The sequence below is a fragment of the Culex quinquefasciatus genome, chromosome 2, assembly GCF_015732765.1.
Source record: "Culex quinquefasciatus strain JHB chromosome 2, VPISU_Cqui_1.0_pri_paternal, whole genome shotgun sequence".
NCBI classification, from domain to species: Eukaryota; Metazoa; Arthropoda; class Insecta; order Diptera; family Culicidae; genus Culex; species Culex quinquefasciatus.
In genome coordinates, this window is record NC_051862.1 from 76,910,822 (window position 1) to 76,934,963 (window position 24,142).

Below are 24,142 nucleotides of genomic sequence, written 5' to 3' on the forward strand. Positions count from 1 at the left end.
AATAATTTGAAGGAATTTTAATCAAAACAGATGTTTTATTACTTTTACTTCAAAATTAAACTAAATCTAACTGTTTACAGTGAAAACATTAGATTCATTTAATTTAATTTTCAAGTTAAAGCAATAAAAACATCTGCTTTGATTAAAATTCCTACAAAAGGAAATAATTTCTAAAGCGTTAAATTATCTTTATTCAGTTTTAACAACAAACGTTTTACAATATATCTTCGTTACTCTAGTCATCCGTAAACCTTTTTTTCTAGCAGCAGAGTTGAAATTAATAAATCTGGACAAAAATGCTCAGTCTGTTTCGTCTGGCTTGTGCTCGTCGGTCATTCGATTCCAGCGCATCAAAAATTTGCTGAAGGAACAGTCGACCGTGCGGTTTCCATCTGGGCTTCCGCTTGGTGATGCTCGACCAGCACCAGATCGACCTCGATCAATCGGAAGAACCGCGCAACCACAAAACATCCTCGTTTTTTTCGACGCTAGAATAAAATATCTGCTGCCACGCCGGAAGTGGGTATCACATAGACCCACGCGAGAGCGAGAATGCTCTTGCTGATGGCGGAGTCGGTGAGGTCGATGCTTCTCAGAGATATGGTCAAAGATCGTCTTCAGCAGGTTTTGCAGTTTGGTTTTGTCGGGGCGGGATTTACTAACGGAAAATGCACGCTGTGGAAAGAGTGAAAGTTGTGAGTGAGATTTATATTCTCAGGGTTGTTGTAGTTTTCGTACCATTTCGGTCCGTTCTTTTTCTGCGTTCTGCGAGTTTCAGGGCCGAAGTTTTGGGGAAGTTTCGGCTCGGAAAGCTAACCGGATTAACGAGACGACAAACATGCTTCTTCGAGCTGAAAAAATAAACAGATTGTTGGTCATTGTTATCCGAGCATTCGTTGGTGAAGGTTGTCTGAATCAACATGACTCGTCGCGTCCCGGCGCAAAACGCCGGCAATATTGCCCTACCTGCGGCTCAAGCAGGCAAAAAAGTGGGAATTTCCAAAAGGAAGGTTGAGGCATCAACTGATGGCCAAAAACCGGGAATTTCCAAAAGGAAGGTGCTTTTGGAAGTGACATCGAACAGCAAAAAGACGAAAAAGAGCGACGGTACTGTACCGATGGATGAGGAGGAGGAGAACTCTTCGTCGCACGAGGAGCAGCTATTGAAGAACAACAAGTTTGCTGGACTGCCTGACGAGGACCAGGTAGCGGAAGCAAAGGAGAATGAAGTGAAACAGCGAAAGGAGAAACTGCCTCCTTTTTATGTGCGGCAATCAGCAGCAACGATCGACTTTCGAGCGGGGCTGGTTGAACTCATCAAGTCTGGGAAAGTCCAAGGCAACATTCGTCTGTGTCAGGACGGATTTAAGGTGCTGGTGCAATCCAGGCAGCACTATCAACTGGTCAAGGATTACTTGACCGAAAACGAGGCGGAGTACTTTACCCATGATGTCGTCATGGATAAGCCGTACAAAATCGTCGTCAGAGGTCTGTACGACATGCCAGTGGAGGAATTAGCTGCCGAGCTAAAAGTTTTGAAACTGGATGTGTTGGCCGTGCACAAAATGAGCCGACGCAACAAAGACATCAAGTACCGTGACCAGCTCTACCTGCTGCATTTGGCTAAGGGATCGACGACGCTTCCTGAGCTGAAGGCAATTCGAGCGGTTTTCAACATTATCGTGTCGTGGGAGCGATACCGACCAGTGCATCGTGACGTCACACAATGCTTCAACTGCCTGGGCTTCGGGCACGGAGGTAAGAACTGCCACCTAAAGCGTCGTTGCGCCAAATGTGGTACCGATGCGCACATCACATCCCAGTGCATCCAAGATTCGCTGGTGAAGTGCCTCAACTGCAACGGTGAGCACTCGTCAACCGACCGAAAGTGCCCCAAGAGAGCTGAGTTCGTGAAAATTCGGCAGCAAGCATCGACGAAGAATCAGCCTCAGCGTCGTAGAACTCCTCCAGCCCTGGTGGAGCAAAATTTCCCACCTCTTCAACCGCGACGCCAGGTCCCGAACTTGGCACCGTTGCCGTTGGATCCCAGGAAGAGAGCTGAGATGAATCATCCACGGCCGGGTTCCAGCCAGGAGCCGAGACCGCCACCACCGGGCTTCAGCCAGGAGCCAAGACCAACCCAAGAACCAGCAGTTGAGGAAAATGGTAATGATCTTTACACCTCAACCGAACTCCTCAATATTTTCAAACAGATGTCCGCTGCACTGCGTGGATGCAAAACCAAGACCCAGCAGATTGAAGTGCTGACCTCGTTCGTCATCCAGTATGGATCGTAGGTCCCTCAAGCTGCTGAATTGGAACGCTTGCTCCATTAGGAGGAAGAATTTAGAGCTGGTGGATTTTCTTCGCGAGAAGGAGATCGACGTAGCTGCCATCACGGAAACTCATCTGAAGCCCGGTGAAAAAGTTTATCTGCAAAACTACAAGATCGCGACGCAGCTCGATAGGACCACCTCTGGAGGAGGAGGTGTGCTTGTCGCTGTTCATCGTGATCTCAAGCCACGCCGGCTGCCACACTTCAAGCTGGACATCATCGAGGCCGTTGGGGTGGAAATTCCCACTTCGGTTGGCCCAGTACTCTTCATTGCTGCATACTGCCCACGTCAGGTGAATTCCAGAGATGGTTCAGCAGCAAAACTGAAGAGCGATATCCAGAAGCTGACACGGCGGAGCGCAAAGTACATCATCGCTGGTGACCTCAACGCGAAGCATGAAGTTTGGGGCAACAGCAGGAGGAATCGGAACGGAGTGATTCTGCACAACGATCTGCAAAACGGATACTACAACGTTGTGAGTCCGGATCGTCCAACGAGGGTGGCTCGGTCTGGGAATCACTCAATCATCGACTTCTTCATTACCAATATGGCTGAGAACGTGGCTCATCCTGAGGTGTTTGAAGAGTTGAGTTCTGATCACTATCCGGTGGTTGTGGAGGTTGGAGCTTCCGTTACTCCGCAGCGGCAACCAACCCGGAAAGATTACCACAACGTTGACTGGCAGCAGTTTCAGCAAGTGGTAGACAGCAACATCGACTATGATCAACACCCGGAAACTTCTGCTGATATTGATCGTTCGCTGGAGGTGATCCAGCAGGCTATCAACCAAGCAGAGGCTGCCAACGTTCGGGAGGTTCCTGTTAATTTTAAGGTAACTGATATTGACGTAGATACTAAACACTTGATTAGACTTAGGAATGTTTATAGGAGACAATATCAACGGACTGGGGACTATGACAAAAGATTTCAGTGAACAATTTGAACAAAATCATACAAGACCGACTTGACAATATCAGAAATCAAGAATTTTCAAAACATGTAAGCCAGCTTGGGAATTATTCAAAACCATTTTGGAAACTTTCAAAAGTTCTTAAAAACAAACCAAAGCCTATTCCTCCTCTTATTGTTGAGGATTCTCCTTTGATTACATCCGAGGAAAAGGCAAATGCACTTGGGCTTCATTTTGTTAGTTCACATAATCTTGGCGCTTCCATGACCAGCCGTAAAGAAACATCAGTTGCCAATAGTATTTCAACAATCAATGACTCTACCTTTGAATTTCCTGCAGATTCCCATGTTTCTGGTGAGGAAGTCAAAGTTGCAGTTAAACAAATGAAAAATATGAAAGCTCCAGGCTTTGATAACATTTTAATCTAGTGTTGAAAAAACAGAGTGATCAGTTCTTTCAACATCTAGCCAATATTTTCAATAAATGTTTGCAACTTGGTTACTTCCCCACCAATTGGAAACTGGGCAAAGTCATACCAATTTTGAAGCCTCAAAAGATCCAACATCGCCAACAAGTTATCGTCCCATTAGTCTTTTGAGTAGTCTGTCCAAACTCTTTGAGAAGGTCATCTATTCAAGGCTTTTGGATTTTACCAACGATAATAATATAATTTTGAACGAGCAGTTTGGCTTCCGAAAGGGACATAATACTGCTCATCAGCTTACGAGAGTAACTAAAATCATCAAGCAGAACAAGCTTGAGTCTAAATCAACTGCTATGGCTTTGTTGGATGTTGAGAAGGCTTTTGACAATGTTTGGCATGATGGTTTGATACATAAACTGTATTTATACGGTTTTCCAATGTATCTTATCAAAATTATCCAGCACTATCTTTCGGAGAGATCGTTCAGGGTTTTTCTGAATGGGATTGCTTCTGGATTATTCAACATTGATGCTGGGGTTCCCAAGGAAGTATTCTTGGCCCACTTCTGTACAATATTTTTACATCTGATTTGCCTACTCTTCCTGGTAATGGTGTGTTGTCACTTTTTGCTGATGACACTGCCGTTATTTATAAGGGTAAAATAACCAGATATTTAGTTGGCCGTCTTCAGAAGGGTCTTGACGTTCTTTCCGAATACTTTGGCGACTGGAAAATTCGCATAAATGCAGCCAAAACTCAAACCATCATTTTTCCACTTTCCAAATCGGCCCGATTTGTCCCAAAGGATGATGTTTTGATTAAAATGAATGATGTTTCAATACCCTGGTCAAAGGAAGTTGTCTATTTAGGTCTCATACTTGACTCGAAACTATTGTTTCGGCAGCATGTAGATAAAATATTGAACAAGTGCAGCATTCTCATCAGGTGTTTGTATCCTTTAATTAACAGAAAATCAAAGCTATCTTTGAAAAATAAGCTAGCAGTTTACAAACAAATAATTTACCCCGTTATTGAGTATGCAGTACCTGTTTGGGAGTGTTGCGCTAGAACTCATAAATTGAAGCTCCAGCGTGTCCAAAACAAGGTACTCAAAATGGTTTTGAATGTTCCTGGCTGGACAAGATCAAGTGAGGTTCATGAATTAGCAGAAGTAAAAATGTTGGATCAGAAGATTCAAGAAAAATGTTTGAAATTCAGGGAAAAATGTGCTATATCTGAATACCCCTTGATTCAAGGATTGGTTTAGTTTATGGTAAGATTAAGTTAGTTTTAGGTTAGGTTATGTTTTCTTAATTTTTTTTTTCCTCATTGTACCTAGTGTTACAAAAATGATAAATCATATACTTTTAAAGTTAAGAAAATGAACAGTGTTTAAATCACGAAAAGCAAACTAAAGCTGAAGAGCCACAGCTGACCACTTATTATGTAAACCAAATGTAATTATTATAAGAAAGATTCAATAAAGTATATTTAATTCAAATACAGATTGTTGGACATGGGCCGAGTAAGACTCAAATGAAGACTTATACCTCCGTTTCGGCTCCAACGGGAAACCCAATTCCTCCACGTGTTCCTCAAATCACTCTGAAGATAAACCGCTGCAAAAATGGAACGATTCCAGCACGATTCGAGAGTTGATGCTGTCGCAGAGGGCCTCGAGAATGTACTCCGATTGGAGGCGTGAGTCACCGGCTATGTGCCGAAAAAGCTGTCGAAAAGAGCGCTGATGGGTTGGCCTGGTCCGGCCAGGAATTGGACCGTTTTGACGCACTGGAACTGTCGGACGAGGTTCTCCAGGTTGAGTACGTACGCCTGGTCACGGGTAAGGGTGATGCGATTGAAATATAGACGGCAGATTTTGTAGACCAGCGTGTGGAGTTCATCTTCGAAGCGGAGCGCGCTGTGCAAGTTGGCCTTGGGTTCGTTGTGTCGCTCGGTCGAGCCGCTGTTGAACTTGACGCGTTCGAGCGGTTGAGCTTCAGATGGGAGGCCGTGATTTGTTGGACGTCTGAGGCAACGGCGATGCTTTGCAATTACAATTTTGATTTCGCTTCTCAAAGAACAGTGTGTGGAACTTGTCCGTCCGATCTTTGAGCACTTCCCGCCAGCACGCCACACCAGCACGATCGAATTCCAAACGTGCGTCTCCACCGTCGGATTCGTCTCGTTAATAAACTTGAACGCACTGCTTACGATCTGCGCCCGGTGCTTCTCCACAAAACGGCGCGTGCTGGAGGGACGCCGACGACCTCGAACCACGTCGACAGAATGGCTGAATTTTGTAAAGCAAAGCCCCGTGTTTGTCGACCGATTTGTGCAGCTGTTCCTCGGGGACCTCGCTCAGGGAAAGGGCGATCAGCACGCGCTGGTACTTGTTTTCGGGGCGTTAGATCTTAACGGGGGAAGAGATTGAGAAAGTTAAAATTTAATTTTAATTTTTGTCCTTTCCTAGCTTTACTCCCAACATGCTTCGGATTGGTCAGCGTGTTTCCGTCCCGCAAAACACAAACACTTCTTTTAACTTGCTGGCAGGAACGTACTGCCGAACGACTAGAGGTCAATCCAAACTGTTCCGATCCGGCGCGATTTTCGATTGCGATTTCTTTCTGCATTTTCTTATATACACACTTGTTCGGTTCCGTTCCAATCTGTCATTTTTTGCCATCCGGCACAACGATCCGGCAAAATAAAATTTCTTTTGACATTTGCTGCTTCAATGAAACGGAAGCGTCGGAATCCTGTCCACATCCATCAGGCAAGAAATGACGGACCGAATTCGACGACGCCAGATCGGAACAGTTTGGATTGACCTTAGCTCGACAATCTGGCCGCCTGAGCGTGAGTGTCGTATTGGGACGGAATGCAGACCGGTACTAGCTGCTACGGCGATATTCTTACCTGCCTTCGTGACGACCGCCGCCTGTTCCACGTCGGTGGACAGATTCCCATACAGGCGGGGCCAGAACGGGAGGACGGCTGTGACAAAGTCCAGCTCGAACTTGTTGCACTACACTTTTTTCTGCGAACGCATCTGTTTAGACAATTTAATTGAATTTAATTTGTTGTTTTATTGGTTAAAATAAATAAACAACGCGACGCGGCACCAAGCCACACTCGGCTTGCTTGGATCGTTTTTTTTTCAGTTTGACGTTTCCTGCAGATTTTCTAAGAAGATCGGGAAGAACCTTTCGCTATTTAAAAAAAGAAGAGGAAGTCATAGCGCTCGACACATAAAATACACGAACACCGTCAAGCGATGCATTGGTGTGTGTAATGTTTACGGCGATGTGAACATCCGATGTTCATAAATGTGAGCATCGGATGGTCAAAGGCGAGTGAGACTTCGATGTTCAACGGATTTGGGCTGCGTGTAACGATGGGTCGCATGATAGACCCGGACATCATTTTTACTGAAATATCTGAGATCCGGCCTCCAAAAAGTGTATAAATAACACTTAAATGCCAATAACTTTTGATAGGATTGTCAGATCCTTGATGTTTTAGGCTCATTTGAAAGGTCTTTTGATTATCTAATTAACGATGGGTCGCATGATGGACCCGGACATCATTTTTACTGAAATATCTGAGATCCGGCCTCCAAAAAGTGTATAAATAACACTTAAGTGTCAATAACTTTTGATAGGATTGTCAGATCCTTGATGTTTTAGGCTCATTTGAAAGGTCTTTCGATTATCTAACTAACGATGGGTCGCATGATAGACCCGGACATCATTTTTACTGAAATATTCGAGATCCGGCCTCCAAAAAGTGTATAAATAACACTTAAGTGCCAATAACTTTTGATAGGATTGTCAGATCCTTGATGTTTTAGGCTCATTTGAAAGGTCTTTCGATTATCTAACTAACGATGGGTCGCATGATGGACCCGGACATCATTTTTACTGAAATATCTGAGATCCGGCCTCCAAAAAGTGTATAAATAACACTTAAGTGTCAATAACTTTTGATAGGGTTGTCAGATCCTTGATGTTTTAGGCTCATTTGAAAGGTCTTTCGATTATCTAACTAACGATGGGTCGCATGATGGACCCGGACATCATTTTTAGTGAAATATCTGAGATCCGGCCTCCAAAAAGTGTATAAATAACACTTAAGTGCCAATAACTTTTGATAGGATTGTCAGATCCTTGATGTTTCAGGCTCATTTGAAAGGTCTTTCGATTATCTAACTAACGATGGGTCGCATGATAGACCCGGACATCATTTTTACTGAAATATCTGAGATCCGGCCTCCAAAAAGTGTATAAATAACACTTAAGTGCCAATAACTTTTAATAGGATTGTCAGATCCTTGATGTTTTAGGCTCATTTGAAAGGTATTTCGATTATCTAACTAACGATGGGTCGCATGATAGACCCGGACATCATTTTTACTGAAATATCTGAGATCCGGCCTCCAAAAAGTGTATAAATAACACTTAAGTGCTAATAACTTTTGATAGGATTGTCAGATGCTTGATGTTTTAGGCTCATTTGAAAGGTCTTTCGATTATCTAAATAACGATGGGTCGCATGATAGACCCGGACATCATTTTTACTGAAATATCTGAGATCCGGCCTCCAAAAAGTGTATAAATAACACTTAAGTGTCAATAACTTTTGATAGGGTTGTCAGATCCTTGATGTTTTAGGCTCATTTGAAAGGTCTTTCGATTATCTAACTAACGATGGGTCGCATGATGGACCCGGACATCATTTTTAGTGAAATATCTGAGATCCGGCCTCCAAAAGTGTATAAATAACACTTAAGTGCCAATAACTTTTGATAGGATTGTCAGATCCTTGATGTTTCAGGCTCATTTGAAAGGTCTTTCGATTATCTAACTAACGATGGGTCGCATGATAGACCCGGACATCATTTTTACTGAAATATCTGAGATCCGGCCTCCAAAAAGTGTATAAATAACACTTAAGTGCCAATAACTTTTAATAGGATTGTCAGATCCTTGATGTTTTAGGCTCATTTGAAAGGTCTTTCGATTATCTAACTAACGATGGGTCGCATGATAGACCCGGACATCATTTTTACTGAAATATCTGAGATCCGGCCTCCAAAAAGTGTATAAATAACACTTAAGTGCTAATAACTTTTGATAGGATTGTCAGATGCTTGATGTTTTAGGCTCATTTGAAAGGTCTTTCGATTATCTAAATAACGATGGGTCGCATGATAGACCCGGACATCATTTTTACTGAAATATCTGAGATCCGGCCTCCAAAAAGTGTATAAATAACACTTAAGTGCCAATAACTTTTAATAGGATTGTCAGATCCTTGATGTTTTAGGCTCATTTGAAAGGTATTTCGATTATCTAACTAACGATGGGTCGCATGATAGACCCGGACATCATTTTTACTGAAATATCTGAGATCCGGCCTCCAAAAAGTGTATAAATAACACTTAAATGCCAATAACTTTTGATAGGATTGTCAGATCCTTGATGTTTTAGGCTCATTTGAAAGGTCTTTTGATTATCTAACTAACGATGGGTCGCATGATGGACCCGGACATCATTTTTACTGAAATATCTGAGATCCGGCCTCCAAAAAGTGTATAAATAACACTTAAGTGTCAATAACTTTTGATAGGATTGTCAGATCCTTGATGTTTTAGGCTCATTTGAAAGGTCTTTCGATTATCTAACTAACGATGGGTCGCATGATGGACCCGGACATCATTGTCATTGAAATATCTGAGATCCGGCCTCCAAAAAGTGTATAAATAACACTTAAGTGCTAATAACTTTTGATAGGATTGTCAGATCCTTGATGTTTTAGGCTCATTGGAAAGGTCTTTTTAATACCTTTCTGAAAATGTATAACCGCTGCTTTATAAAACATTACTAAGCATGAGTTTTATTGTTTTCAGAGTGCAAAGTCAATATTTTGTAAAAATATGTACTCCTGGAGAGAAGAAAAAAGTTTGTTTACATCGTAAGAAATAAGTGTTCCGAGTTTGTGGATTTCAAGGGTCAATGTTTTTCTTAGGAAACTTGATAGAAAACGTAAAAATGTACAGCCGGTCTATACATTAATTGAAAGATCGCAAGAAAAGCTTTCACATGAAGGTAAAAGCAAATCATTATGTTCAATTATCGATTTTCCACGATTTGTTGAACATTGGGCGATCTGTAAACTTTTCCGAATATGAGGGATGACTTTACTCGAGATTGGATAATAAGATGACATTCTGTCTGTCAAGAGACATTAACATTGCAAAATAATTGGCGAAAATGTAGAGAACTACTCAATTTGCGAAAGAATTTGATTCTGAGTCGATAGGTATACGTGAAGGTATATCTAGGAGTCGTATTTAAGAAGTTCATTTTTCGATTGATTTTATAGCCTTGCCTCAGTAAGGTGAGGCTGGCAAAAAATCAAGATATAAAACATTCTCACAAAATCAATTTTTAATACTGTCTATAAAAATTAAAAAAAGTTCTTTTGAAAAGTGAGTCTTAAATTTTCATTTACATATTTATTTTTTGAGGAAATCATAAAATTTTAACGAATTTTAACGAATAAACTTGTTTTTTTGTTTCCTTATATTTGAGGTGTTGTCCTTACTTCTTTGTGGCTCAATAGATGCCTTTTGCGGTCCCCTAAAATATAAAAAAAAGAACAATCAAAAATCTAATAATACGAATTTTGGGAATTCAACTTGCAGTAATAAAAAGTTAATTTGAAAAAAATTTGCTTAGGGAACGTTCTTTTATTAAGTAATGCAAAAAATGGATTTATGGACCCCCTCGTAACAAAATTTCCATTATAAATTTAAAAACTTTACCTTCGTCCCCTTAAAGCCCCCACAACTGCGTTACGTACTAAACGAACGCTTCCTTATTTAGTGATTTGGAGGGCTAATCCGTGCAATTTGGTAAATACCGTGAAATGCCGCGAAATGGTGATATATTTTTTAATTGCTCCTCAGTGTAGGTATTTATTTTAACTTGTTTTTTTTTTCAAATTCAGGGCCCAATTTGATGGTATTGTTCATTATAATTACGAAATGCAGATTATTGATTAAAATTTTTCTGTGGAAAAAGCTTGAAAATTACCAGGGACAATACAATGCGGAGTTTGAAGAATTTTATAACGCATGCACATTTTTTAATACCGTAAACCGGGGTAACTTTGATAGGATTTTAATTTGTTTTTAGCATATTTTCCAACAGGTAAGGTTTTTCTCAAGATTGTTATTTTTAAAACATGTACTGGGGTAGACTACACAAAGTCCATGCACTATTTCGGAATAAAAGTTTTTTCAATAATGTTAAAAAAAAAATTGTTACGTTAAAAATTCTTAATTTTAATTCCGGGGTGACTTTGATAGTCATAGTTTTTCTTGTTAAAATCATATTTAAGATTTTCAAACTTTATTTGTACCCTAAATGTACCATCACTAAAGTAGCTGATATAGTTTTTAAGAAAAAAAAAACAATGTTTATATTTAGTTAACTAAGTGTATTGTATAAGCTTTTAAGCAAAATACTTATAAATTTAAGGTAAAATTGTTAAAAAGTCGAAATTTTGCCTAAAATTTGTTAAAACTGGTTTTGTTTATAACATTATCGATTTATTTTGCATTTTTTACAGAATTTGAAGCACGAATCACAAGTTTTCACATTTTAGATGAAATTTATTTAACTGAAATTGCTTATAAATATGGAGATTTTTTTAAATGGTGTTTCAAAAACACATATTATTTATTATTTACAAATTTATTTAACCTTCTCCTAGTGGAAAATTGTCCAAAGAATCCGAAAATGCATTCCGTTTTCCGATTCAAAATCATGTTAATTGAGAAAATCATGACACTTTGAGAAGTTTAAAATAATGACTTTCATCAACATTTTCTTAACAATAGTTAACTAACTATTTAAACTTGTTAAAATTTTATGAAAAGTTCTTCTTGAGATACTTTGAACACTTCTCTACCACGGTCAGTATGTTTCTAAACCATTCCTTACGTATTTTAATTGTACTCTTCCTTTTGCGGAAAAATCGCAAACCTATCAAAGTCACCCCGTTTTACGGTTCCTTAAATTCTATAGAGGATTTGCAGCAAAGCTAAAAGACACATGTCGCCACCTATGAACAAATAGCGTAAACCTATGATTTTTTGAAAAAATGTGTTTTTTCATTCATAATCAACATTTTATAAAACTTATGCAGGATTCGGTTGAGAAAAATTATTTCCAACAATTTGGTGTATAACTTTCCAATATTTGTTTGATTTTTCATGAGAAAACTGTATATTTAGAAAAAGATAGTAATTTGGACTATTTGGCAAGAAAGTCTGTCAAAAATCAATGAAAATTGTTGGATATACGTTACCACATCTGTTATCAACTATAGAACTGTTTATTTCATTTATATATACGGGGAAACTTATTTTTTCGTGTTCCAAAACATGTTTTTTAAAGAAAAAGTTCACAATTTTTTGCGCGCCCAAAAATTGATGTTCATTATTTTAAAGCAAAAAAATTTTCTCGTCTTTTGCAACCAGTTTCATTAAGATTGATGCAGGGAATCATGAGAAATAAGCGATTTTGTTCTTCAATTCAGCAGAAAGAAATACGATTTTTGGCAAGTAACCTCATTTTGGCGCCACCTACATTTGAAACACAGTCGCGCTGCAAAACCTCAATAGCATTTTGCAATGTTTTATAACTTTTCAGGAATATCAATAACAAATGCTTGAATACCTACTGCTTTAAACAGAGTTTTGTTTTAAAAAAATACATTTTTTGTGCTTATTTTAACCAGGTTTTATAGTGCCGTGAAATTGCCGTGAAATTTCCATGTTTTGTAATAAGAGTTTTTCATGTTTTGTAATTTAAAATTTGTATTCAAATAAAAAAATATAAAAATACAAACATTATAATGCCATGAAATCGGCCAATTTAATTTGACATTTTATTCTGTTTGTCTATAATATTCTTATGTTTATTACTTAATTAGGTATATATTTTTTTCCTAAATTACCTACGCTTAATCTTCAGACTAAATGTATTTTTCCTATCCCTTCCCAGGCCAAGAAGATCCAATCGAACGAACTAGCGGCGATCAAGGTGATCAAGCTCGAGCCGGGCGATGACATCCAGATCATCCAGCAGGAGATCGTGATGATGCGGGACTGCCGCCACCCGAACATCATCTCGTACTATGGGTCGTACCTGCGCCACGACAAGCTGTGGATCTGCATGGAGTTTTGCGGCGGCGGCAGCCTGCAGGACATCTACCAGGTAACGGGCCCGCTGACGGAGGTGCAGATCGCGTACATGTGCCGCGAGACGCTGCTCGGGTTGTCCTATCTGCACTCGATGGGCAAGATCCACCGCGACATCAAGGGGGCGAACATTCTGCTCACGGAGAAGGGCGACGTCAAGCTGGCGGACTTTGGCGTGTCGGCGCAGATCACGGCGACGATCAACAAGCGGCGGAGCTTCATTGGTAAGGGCGGTTGTTGGTAGTGGGGTAAATTGAGATGTCTAATGGGGGTTATTATTTTAGGCACTCCTTACTGGATGGCACCAGAAGTGGCAGCTGTTGAGCGTAAGGGTGGCTACAACCACCTGTGTGATATCTGGGCGTGCGGCATTACGGCAATCGGTAAGGATTCTTCAAATTGATGTTGAACTACCGTACAAGACGATCTTCTCCCACGCAGAACTCGCCGAGCTGCAGCCGCCTATGTTCGACCTGCACCCGATGCGGGCGCTCTTCCTGATGTCCAAGAGTGGCTTCAAGCCGCCCACCCTCAAGGACAAGGAACGCTGGAGCACCAACTTTCACTCCTTTCTGAAGGTGGCGCTCACGAAGAACCCCAAGAAGCGACCGACGGCCGAGCGGTTGCTGCAGCATGCCTTCTTCCAGTCGGAGATGTCGGTGCGGTTGGCGATGGAGCTGCTGCAGAAGTATCACAGCCCGCACCAGAGCTACTTCTACCACGACGTGGAGGAGGAGGGGGTGAGTTTATTGGGTGGGCAGGGGGGAGGGAATTATTCTGTTATTTTATTAAATTTGTTTCGTTTGCGGTATTTTTAGGCCGTCGCGATTGGACCACAAAGAATTACGAGTAAACTGCAGTCGACTAGTCCGCTGTACATGTGCAGTAAGTGTTGGGTAGAATTAAGTCATGCATCCGATTCTAAGTTTTCTAGGTTGAAAGATCATCGTACGCAGCACAGGATAAAGAGAGAGTGGTCGCATAGTGGCATAGTCCTAGACACGAAAAGGACATCGATTGGAATCTCGGAAAATGGAACTGCAAATCACTACTTGGGTACGATCACGCTCTGTTGAACGAACTCACCATGTATTAGAGCGAAGTCGTGCGATGGATTGGGTGCCGATCAACGATCAGATGCGTAAATTGAGGATTAAAGACCGTTTCTTCAATTATCACATCTTCAGCGTACATTGCCCACACGAGGAATCATCCGGTGAAGAAAAGGAAGCATTCGACAGCTGTCCGCAGTTGGGTAGTCAGGATCGTCATCTGAGATATGAACGCCTGATAGAAAGGGAGGAGATGTACAAGCCGGTGATCGGGCCGAACAGCCTGTACACCGTCACGAACGACAAAGGCCAGCGGTGCATCAACTTCGCAGCCTCTCGCTGTATGGTGGTACGGAGCACGTTCTTCCCCCGGAAAGACATCCACAACGTCACCTGGACATTACCTTACCGACGACCACGTTCTCATCGACGGGATATTCTTCTTGGACTTATGGAATATCCGTACGTACCGCGGTGCGGACATCCACTCGGACCACTACCGGGTGGGTGCAAGCATGCACTCAAAACTGTCGACGACGTACCACAAACGACGGAGCCGGCTCCTGCCGCCGTTCAACACCGAGCGGCTGCAGGACCTGGCTGCGGATCAGTCCTACGTGTAGCAACTGGGAGTGAGCCTGCCAACGGCACTGCCTTGCTTATTGATAGATGAATAAGAACGGCTATCGGATACAAAAAAAGTGATGAAACAGCAGAAAACGGTCTTCAAGCTCAAGAAGCCCGACTTGGACCGCTCGGGGCTGACCAACAGTACCCGGCATCTGATCTGAAGGCGGTGAAAAAAGAGATCAAGCAACGGAAGAAAAGAGCCACCGGCAGAAATCGGTTACCCCGTGATCTCTTCAAATATGGAGGACAGCAGTAGGCGAGGGCGATCCACTTGGTGATTTCTAAGAGCTGTAGGGAAGAGAAACTACCAGACGAATGGATGGATGGTATCGTGTGCCTCATCTACAAATAGGGCAATAAGCTGGACTTTAGTAACTAGCTCTATAAAAAGCGAAAAGCGAGTATATACACGAGAGGCACGATATGTGACAGGACAGTCCAACTACCTGCTTATGCGGACAGCATCGATATAACAGCGAGAGTCCTAGAGACCTAGAGTGGACTCAAAGGACATTGCCCCCCAAGACTCACCCCTTGGCGATGTGCTGGAGGAGGTAAGCGAATTCGTGTACTTGGGATCACTGGTAACGGTCGACAACGACATCAGCTTAGAGATCCGGACTCGTATCCACTCTGCGAATCGCGCCTACTTTGGATTACGGAAAACCTTTACATCTGCAACGCCCCACGAAGCTGACCCTGTACAAGACACTGATTAGACCGGCAGGCAATGTGACCTGGACGCTACGGCAAGAGAACGAACGATCCATTGGAGTTTTCGAACGGAATGTGCTGCAAACGATGTACGCGAAGAAGCGTTGGCGCATGCGAAACTGACCAACGTCACCCTGGCGAGGATCGGGAGGCTCCGGTGGGTCGGCCACGTCTTCAGTTGAGTACGGACAGCTCACGATGAGTGCCGATATAGTCAAAGGTTTGCTGATGAAGCTGATCAATAAGCGAAACAATTATCTTAAATAACCTTAGAATCGGATGCAGAATTGTAAATATCTGAAGATATTTGTTTAATTACATGTTTATCTCCCGCAGAGCCTTTGATGGAAAATGAACGATCATCTAGTCCAGAAACTTTACCTAGTGATATGTAAGTATAGTGAGTGAGTGTAAGTGAGTCTCCACAGTGTGTGACAAGCGCGTCAGGCCGCCGGTTCCCGTCCATCTTTTGTTATCCCTGTTCAACCGTATTGTCCCTCCTTTGTTTAACACGTGTCGTTGGTTGGAGATTAGAAGTTGTGCCACAAACTGCTGCAGCCGCACTCGCAAATGAATTAGACATTACACCCATCGAACGAATGATTGTTACACCCAAAACTCACACGTAATACAAACTTACACACACCTAAAAAACGCTTCACATCATCACACACTTACACAAGCGCGTAATAAACTAGGCCTGAACTTACCAGCAGTTGAAATAACGAAAGCTAAAGCGTTCTAATGATATTTGTTCCATAGTTTGTTGTTAGTAATTTCGTGCACCGATATAGGCTAAGACCCAGTGCGCTGTGGGTGTGCTTCCAACAACCATTCCAAGCACGACCCACAAACAAACACTCACAACCTCACACATAAACTCCAAGAAATCCACGTCTTGATGACCTTTCCGAAGATTGCTCGCAAATTCATTCAGCAAAAACCCGTTTGCTCCATTGTTCGTTCTTTCTCTTCTTTTTCTAGGAGTCTATTGCATTATATAGACGAGGAGTTGAAGTTAAGGTAAACTACTCAAAGCTCAATCAAACCAAACCAGCATTCTCTTCATACGTACCCTACCACATTTTATCTCTCTCTCGAATGTTGTGCCTTCTCCACTCCACCCTCCACAAATGCTCACAGCATCTTCTCGTTTTTTTCTGAACAATGTCACAGAAAATCACCCCTTTTCCTACCACATCTCAGTACCGAATTCTCCCAAAAGTTAGGCGAGACGATTCCCAGCAGCAGTCGTACTAATCCAGATAACACCTCCAAAAGAACGCCATTTAATACATTCCGTTACTCACACTCTTAATTTTACTCACCCCAAATCAAAACTCACACCACGACTCGTCGGTTAACCGTTGTACTAATCACTCTCCACTAGTTAAACACTAGCTTAGTCGCGCAAGCGCATTTCGTTTGCCTGTGTTTGTGCCTCTTGTTGTTGCGTTACGTATATACCACTAAGTGTAGACTTACAGCCGGTCCGAGTTCAAGTAGCGTGAAGATTTCTCATTATTTTGGGTGGCTTGCTTCTGTAAAACCTGTATCACCATCACACACACCCACATCCACAAATTTATCGTTGGCGATTTCGCGCAGACCGTCGGGAAGTTTGGGTTTTTTTTTCGGGAATTCGTTGCAGCGGTTGGAAACCCTGTTACTTACGCGTCCACTGACCAACTCATTGCAGGCGAACGCTCCCGCTGTCGAACAACCCGAACGAGTCGGCGCTGTCGAGTATCGAAGAGTGCTCCTGCTCGGGCCCCGGCGACGGGTACGAAAACGGGGGCCGGGACGATTCCACGCTCAGCTATGCCGACATTGACAACCTGAACGCTCGCTTCGAGAAGCTGAATGCGGTAGGTTGGCGGGAGCGCAAAGTGCTCGTAAAGTGTGCTAATTGCGGGGGAAATCGCGGCGTGAACTTTTGCGTACAAAAGAATAAAATGTTTTGTTTTAAATTACAGCAGCAAAACGGATCGAACGAGGAGGAAAGCAAGCGACGGTCGATGGACCAACTGACGGGATTGTTCAACGATCTTGAAAAGTCTTCCAGGCAGCGTAGTTTGAGCGACGGCGACGGTAACAATGAGAATGGTAGGTTGAGCGAGACCCCCAGTCAGTTAATACCTGTCGTAACATTTCGTTCCGTAGATACCCAGCCGGACCTGCTGAACAATACGCCGCCGGTACCGCCGAAGCGTAGTCACCGAAGCCGGCGGCACACCCCGCCTCGACCGGTTTCCAACGGGTTACCACCGACGCCCAAGGTCCTCATGGGAGCGTGCTTCTCAAAGGTGTTCAACGCGTGTCCGCTGCACATCCACTGTACCGCTTCGTGGATCCATCCGGACACGCGCGACCAGCACCTGATGATCGGCGCCGAGGAGGGCATCTTCAACCTGAACATGAACGAGCTGCACGACGCCGCGATCGAGCAGCTGTACCCGCGGCGGACGGTGTGGCTGTACGTGATCAAGGACATCCTGATGTCACTGTCCGGCAAGCAGGGCCAATCGCAGCTGTACCGGCACGACCTGATGGCGCTACATTCCAAGCAGTCGCACCGCTTCTCGCTGCACATGAAAAAGATCCCGGAGAAGCTGGTTCCGCGCAAGTTTGCCCTCACGACCAAGGTGCCGGACACCAAGGGGTGCACGCAGTGCTGCGTCACGCGCAATCCGTATAACGGGTACAAGTATCTGTGCGGGTCGCTGTCCAGCGGGATCTTCCTGATGCAATGGTGAGAGCTACACTCTGACAAGGACGGCGCCGGTAATGACAATTTCCTTCATGTTTCGCTTGTGTAGGTACGACCCGCTCAACAAGTTTATGCTGCTGAAGCAGTGCGACTGGCCGTCAGGCAACCTGCAGTACCACGGCGTCAACTCGAACGTGTTCGAGATGATCATCACGCCCGAGCTGGAGTACCCGATCGTGTGCGTGAACGTGCGGCGGGGGCAGAGCGCCAGCCTAAAGCTGGACCTAATCAACACGAACAACTGTATGCTCGGTCATCTTGAAAGGTTTCCTAGTTATTAACATTGTTTAAATGTTTCCAGCATCGAGTTGGTTCAACACGTCGGCGGAGGAGATGGACGGCATGGCGACCGTGATCAACCGGAGGGACACTCTACGACCAATTAAAGTGCATCAGGTAAGGCTCGATTATGTTGATGGTTTGCCCAATCTAACATTTTCACCTGTTTGCAGATCGAGCGGGACGCCATTCTAGTGTGTTACGATAACGTCGTACAGATTGTAGATATTATGGGGGCGCCCAAGCAGAGTAAAAAGTACGTCTCGCGGTTGGAGTTTAGCTTTAACATTGACAGTATAGGTGAGGTTTCGGCTTGTTTTTGGAGCTCTTTTTCCAACATTAACTTCATTTTTATCACCATTCAGTGTGTCTCACGGACAGTGTGTTGGTGTTTCACAAGAACGGCATGCAGGGCAGATCGTTGCGGAACGGCGAGATTACGCAGGAGATTACGGACAGCAGCCGGGTGTACGAGCTGATCAGCAGCGACAAGTGAGTACCCACCACTTTGAATTCATTAGAGTGCGATCTAACTTCGTATTAAGGGCTCTATTTCTGATGCGGTGTCAATCTAGAAAAATAGGAAAAGTGTTGCGCGTTACGTATCAGACTTGGATTATGCCGGTACAGCTTATCTCTGTCAGAATTTGTTCAATGTTATATTCTAAAAGAGGTCGAGTGGAGGGTAGCGTAGACATCAACACTTTTGGTTTTTAACTTTCATTTTTTTGTATTTGTCTTCGGGTCATTTCGTCCCAAATGTACACACATTCGAAATCGACTTTCTCTGATCATGCTCAAATTTGGCTACTATTCAAACATGCAAGAATCCGGAACTTGAGTAAAATCAGAATAGCTCTTATTTTTTGGCACCGTCTCAAAATTTTGCGATTTTCATTGTCTGTTTTCAAATGACTATGTATATCTTGGAAAAAAATGATAGAGTAAAACTCGACAGGTTCGAAGTCGAATGGAATGGCGCATTTAAAAACTTTATATGCATTTTTTTTCTTATATTTCTCACTATACAAGCGATTAATTTTTAAATTATATGTCACAATCGTGGTCCACAAACGATTTTACATAAGTATCATCATTGCATTGCAACTGTAAGCTTAAAAAAATGAATTTTGTGGTCAAAAGATTTCTGGTAAAAAAATGTAACTTTACATCAAAACAGGTGAATTTTAATTTGGTTCTATGGAATTTAATATTTTACGCATTATTTTATGTAATGTTGCACTAGAAAGAGGGAATATTCAACCATTGAATATGCAACTCTACAAAATAAAACTTTTTCTCAATGTGGTATATTCGGATCAAGAATTGAATCTTACGATTCTTGTACATTATTCCGGAATGCTATGATTTTTCCGAGAGGTTCCATGACTCCGGAGACGCTTCCCGACCTGGTTCCAAATTCTGTTGAAATCCAAATCCAAAAAACGCTTTTTGAATTGAATTTTATGTCAAACATCCATGTGTTAAATTAATTCACCGCTAAAATAAAAAAAAACGTTACTTAATCCACCCCTAGGTGGTTGGTGCCTTCCTCTAATTTATAGAGTGATTCCAACCCGCCTAAAGTGTCCACATGGTTTATGGATCTCTCCTAACGTGATCGCTGCACCTAAGAGGTCCTAATAAAAATAACAGACTACCTACAGACTTTTTGTCAAGATTATACAGACACGGCCTTTGAGGAAAATGGCATCCCTCTACACGGCTTTTTCGAGGCGATCAAACCCGACCAGTTGCGGTTATGTGAATTCATACCATTTTTTAAACTGCTTGTAATTTAAGATAGGTAAGTCAGATCTTGAAAATTCTTACTCCACCTAAAAGGTCTTCTCATATGCTTTCTAAAAATATATAACATGTGAGGGTTTCATGAAAAACCACCCTTTTTACCATAATTTTAATTTAATATGAAACAGTTTGTTTAACATAACTTTTTAAATATATGATAAAACTGCATGAATTTAAATAGCAACTTAGGGGACGTTAAGACGGATTGATTGAAACCATTCCGGCCAAAATCGGTTGAGCCTGTGACGAGATATTCCAGTGACATTGATTTGGTACACATGTCTACATACAGCCAAACACACAGACATTTGCTCAGCTGGTGATTCTGAGTCGATATGTACAAATGAAGGTAGGTCTATGAGGTCTAACTAAAAAGTTCGTCTTTCGAGTGATTTTATAGCCTTTCCTCAGTAAGGTGAGGAAGGCAAAACGTTACTTAATCCACCCTTAGGTGGTTGGTGCCTTACTCTAATTTAAAGGGTAATGCTATCCAAAATAGTCACGCTCGTGGGAAGGTCTTTTAATTACCTATCCAAAGATAGGTCACATGATATATTTGGACAACGTTTTCATCAAAATATATGAGATCTGGCCTCCAAAAAGTGTATAAATAACACTTAAGTGCTTATAACTTTTGATAGGGTTGTCAGATCTTCTATGTTTTGAACGCGTTGGAAAGGTCTTTTGATTACCTGTGCAACGACGAGTTGCATGATAGATCCGGATAACGTTTTCATCGTACTATCTGAGATCCGGCTTCCAAAAAGTGCATAAATAACACTTAAATGCTAATAACTTTTGATAAGGTTGTCAAATCTTCAATGTAATGGTCGCGTTGGAAAGGTCTTTTAAATTCCTTTCTAAAAATATATAACATGCCGGATTTTCTTACAAAACCACCCTTTTTACAATCTCACGGACTTTTGTCAAACTCATTTTTTTGCATAACTTTTGAAGTACTTAACTAAACTTCATAATTTTTAATAGCGACTTATGGGACTCCAAGACGGATCGAATGACGTCAAAACGGACAAAATCGGTTCATTCAATGTCGAGATAATCGAGTGACAATTTTTTGATCAGCATCCCACCACACACACAGACATTTGCTCAGAATTCGATTCTGAGTCGATAGATATACATGAAGGTGAGTCTAGGAGATCTAATTGAGACGTTCAGTTTTCGAGTGATTTTATAGCCTTTCCTCAGTAAGGTGAGGAAGGCAAAAAAGAAATGAAATGAATGAATTTGCATTTGACACTAGTGCTGAAAGTTCAACTTTTTAGCACCCAATTCAGTGCTGGAAAGCTATTGAGTTTTTTAGTCTAGTTTAGTGTGTTGTGTTGTATTACTTAAATCGTCAAGTAGAACTTGGTTTTATTGATCTAATAAATGTAACATGTTGACAAATTTACGTAATAATTTTAATTATCTCGCAAATAAATGCAAGAGATAGAAAAACCTAACAAAAAAATAATTTGGGAACAAAATGTATGCATTTATGTCAGGGAACTTGCAGGAAACGTACAACGTGCGTGTAGTGAAATTCACTAAAATTAGACAGGTGGCCCCATTACTCATTTCCGAGTAGGTTCGGTTTTGACGAAAACTGAATGATTTTAAACGTGCGTGTAAGTAGTTTTACGACGAAATTGCAAAAAATAATATTTAGAACTTCTGGGTTCGATCAAAAATATTTATAATATTTTTGAAATCCCGTTGTAAAGTACTGCAAAATTATTACTTTTTCACTTTGACTGTAGCGCCATCATATTGCGGGTGGATGATCGTAGAAGGGTGTACCCCATTTGGCATAATGGACATTTGGCATAACGGGTTTTCAAGAAGGACGTTTGGCATAATGGACGTTTGGCATAATTGGTCCAAGACATCAGGGACGTTTGGCATAATGGACATTTGGCATAATGGACGTTTGGCATAACTCGTTCAAAAACCATCAAGGACGTTTGGCATAATTATTGTTATCTTTTTTTGTATTATTAAATTAGTATTTATTTTCTGTAAAGTATAATAATTTATATCTTTTTTCCTATTTTCTACACAGAAAATTTTACTTTAAAAGATGATAATTTTTTTAGATATCATGTATCTATTTTCTTTCAATAGATGTAATTTTTCTTTTTTTTTGAATATTTGTTAAAAAAGCTTTAAAATGCATTTTTTCATAAATTTATTTAAAAAAATTTTTTAGAAAGATTCTAAATAATATTAAAAAAATTCTCCTTTTGAATAACTTTGCAGCTAATTTTTTGTATGATATTTTTCCTTCTTTTATTTTAAATTCAACTAACAATGAGATGGCAGTTTTGCCAGTCTTTAAATATTTTGCAATCAAGATTTTATACTATTTTCCCTTTTCCCTCCTTTTTTGAATTCAACCTGAAGAATGTATGAATATTTTGCTCTGCTTTAAAGAAATGCAATTAAGATTTTTAAAGCAATTTTCTCTTCTTTTATTTTAAAACTAAAAGAAGGCAAAATCTCTCAAAAGATCTGCAGTTTGTTTTTTTTTGCAATATTTTGAAATTATTTTTTTATGCAATTTTCTCTTCTTAAATAATCAACCTAAATAAGGGAAGTACATTTTTTCTTACTTTAAATATCTGACAAATAAGTAATTATGAAATTTTCCCTTCTTTTATTTTAAATTCAACTTTTAGAAGGGAAAATCTCTAAAAAAAACTTTTTGAATAATTGACAATTGAGTTTGTTTTTGAAATGTTCCCTTCTTTTATATAAAATTCAACTTATAGAAGAAAAAGTTTCTTTAAAGATTCACATTTTGCTACTCTTTAAACGTTTGATAATCGCTTTATTTTTATGTTTTTATCTACCTCTATTCAAAATATCAATTTAATTGAACAATTATCCCTTCTTTAAGATTAGTTTTAAATATATACAAGAAGGGAAATTGCATAAACAACTTTATTGCAAAAAAAATAAAGCAACAGAGAAAAATGTGCAAAAATGATAGAAATGTTTAAAGAGAACATCTATAAGAGAATTTCCCTTCTTAAAGTTGAATATAAAAAAGATGGGAAAATTGCATAAAAAAACTTAATTGAAAATATTTAAAGAATAGCAAAATCGACATCCCTTCACCCAAAATACAGGGTTGAGATTATAGTTCCATCAACATTTATAGAGAGCTCAATGCTAAACTCGATAGAATAATATTATCAACTCACACCTGCAAAACAATTCATTTCATTAATTAATTAAAACAGTAAATCTTCAACAAGAGTCATACATCGACATCTGACTACTCTTGTGTCACCAAGCTGTTGTGGCCAAGGCATTTTAGTCATTGAGTTATTATATTAAAGGTCCCTGGTTCAATTCCCGTAGACAACACTTCTGGAGTTTTTTTTTTTTTTTTGATAAGGTCCAATAAACCAAATTTCCAGTTTTGCTTTTTGGGTGTTTTTGAAACCGCCTTGAGTCAGGGGTATTTAAAAACACTCAAAAAGCAAAAACTGAATATTTGGTTTATTGGACCTTTTTTTAAAAAAAGCTAAAGAACTTTTTGTTTTGAAGGATGAACTTTTTCTTAGAATGGACTCGAGGGCATAATTCTCTCAGTCATCTAGAACTGTGTTCTCTGTGTCTGTAAATTTTACCGCTACTCTCGTGTCGGACGAGTGCTGCCCAGTTTTGGGTGTTCTTTAGGTTGAATTCGAAAAAAAAGAAGGGACAAATGTGAATTCATTTACAGATTTTTCCTTCTTCTAGTTAAATTATGATCAAAAGAAGGGAAAATTGCATTTTAACAGCTCAATTGTCGAAGATTTGAAGAGGTTTTTTCATCTTTTAGTTGAATTTCATAAAAAAGAAGGGAAAATTTTATAAAAAAATATTATTGCTAATTATATTGAAAGGGGAAAAATGTAAAGCTTACAAGAGATATTTCCTTCATAAAACTA

General features: G+C 40.7%; 1 protein-coding gene across 5 annotated transcripts in view; it reads left to right on the forward strand.

Moving 5' to 3' along the window:
* Nucleotides 1-24,142, forward strand: part of LOC6042450 (mitogen-activated protein kinase kinase kinase kinase 5) — a 41,995-nt gene that overhangs the window by 12,789 nt on the left and 5,064 nt on the right. Inside the window, exons 2-14 of one of the 5 annotated variants that reach the window (XM_038251794.1) lie at nt 12,748-13,168; nt 13,229-13,327; nt 13,386-13,692; nt 13,762-13,829; nt 15,677-15,731; nt 16,325-16,363; nt 17,040-17,208; nt 17,317-17,446; nt 17,504-18,092; nt 18,160-18,353; nt 18,412-18,506; nt 18,563-18,689; nt 18,755-18,881. In XM_038251794.1, coding sequence (XP_038107722.1) covers nt 12,748-13,168; nt 13,229-13,327; nt 13,386-13,692; nt 13,762-13,829; nt 15,677-15,731; nt 16,325-16,363; nt 17,040-17,208; nt 17,317-17,446; nt 17,504-18,092; nt 18,160-18,353; nt 18,412-18,506; nt 18,563-18,689; nt 18,755-18,881 — 2,420 coding nt within the window. The remainder of the gene's footprint in view (nt 1-12,747; nt 13,169-13,228; nt 13,328-13,385; nt 13,693-13,761; nt 13,830-15,676; nt 15,732-16,324; nt 16,364-17,039; nt 17,209-17,316; nt 17,447-17,503; nt 18,093-18,159; nt 18,354-18,411; nt 18,507-18,562; nt 18,690-18,754; nt 18,882-24,142) is intronic. The other 4 variants (XM_038251796.1, XM_038251795.1, XM_038251797.1 and 1 more) reach the window with 4 other exon arrangements.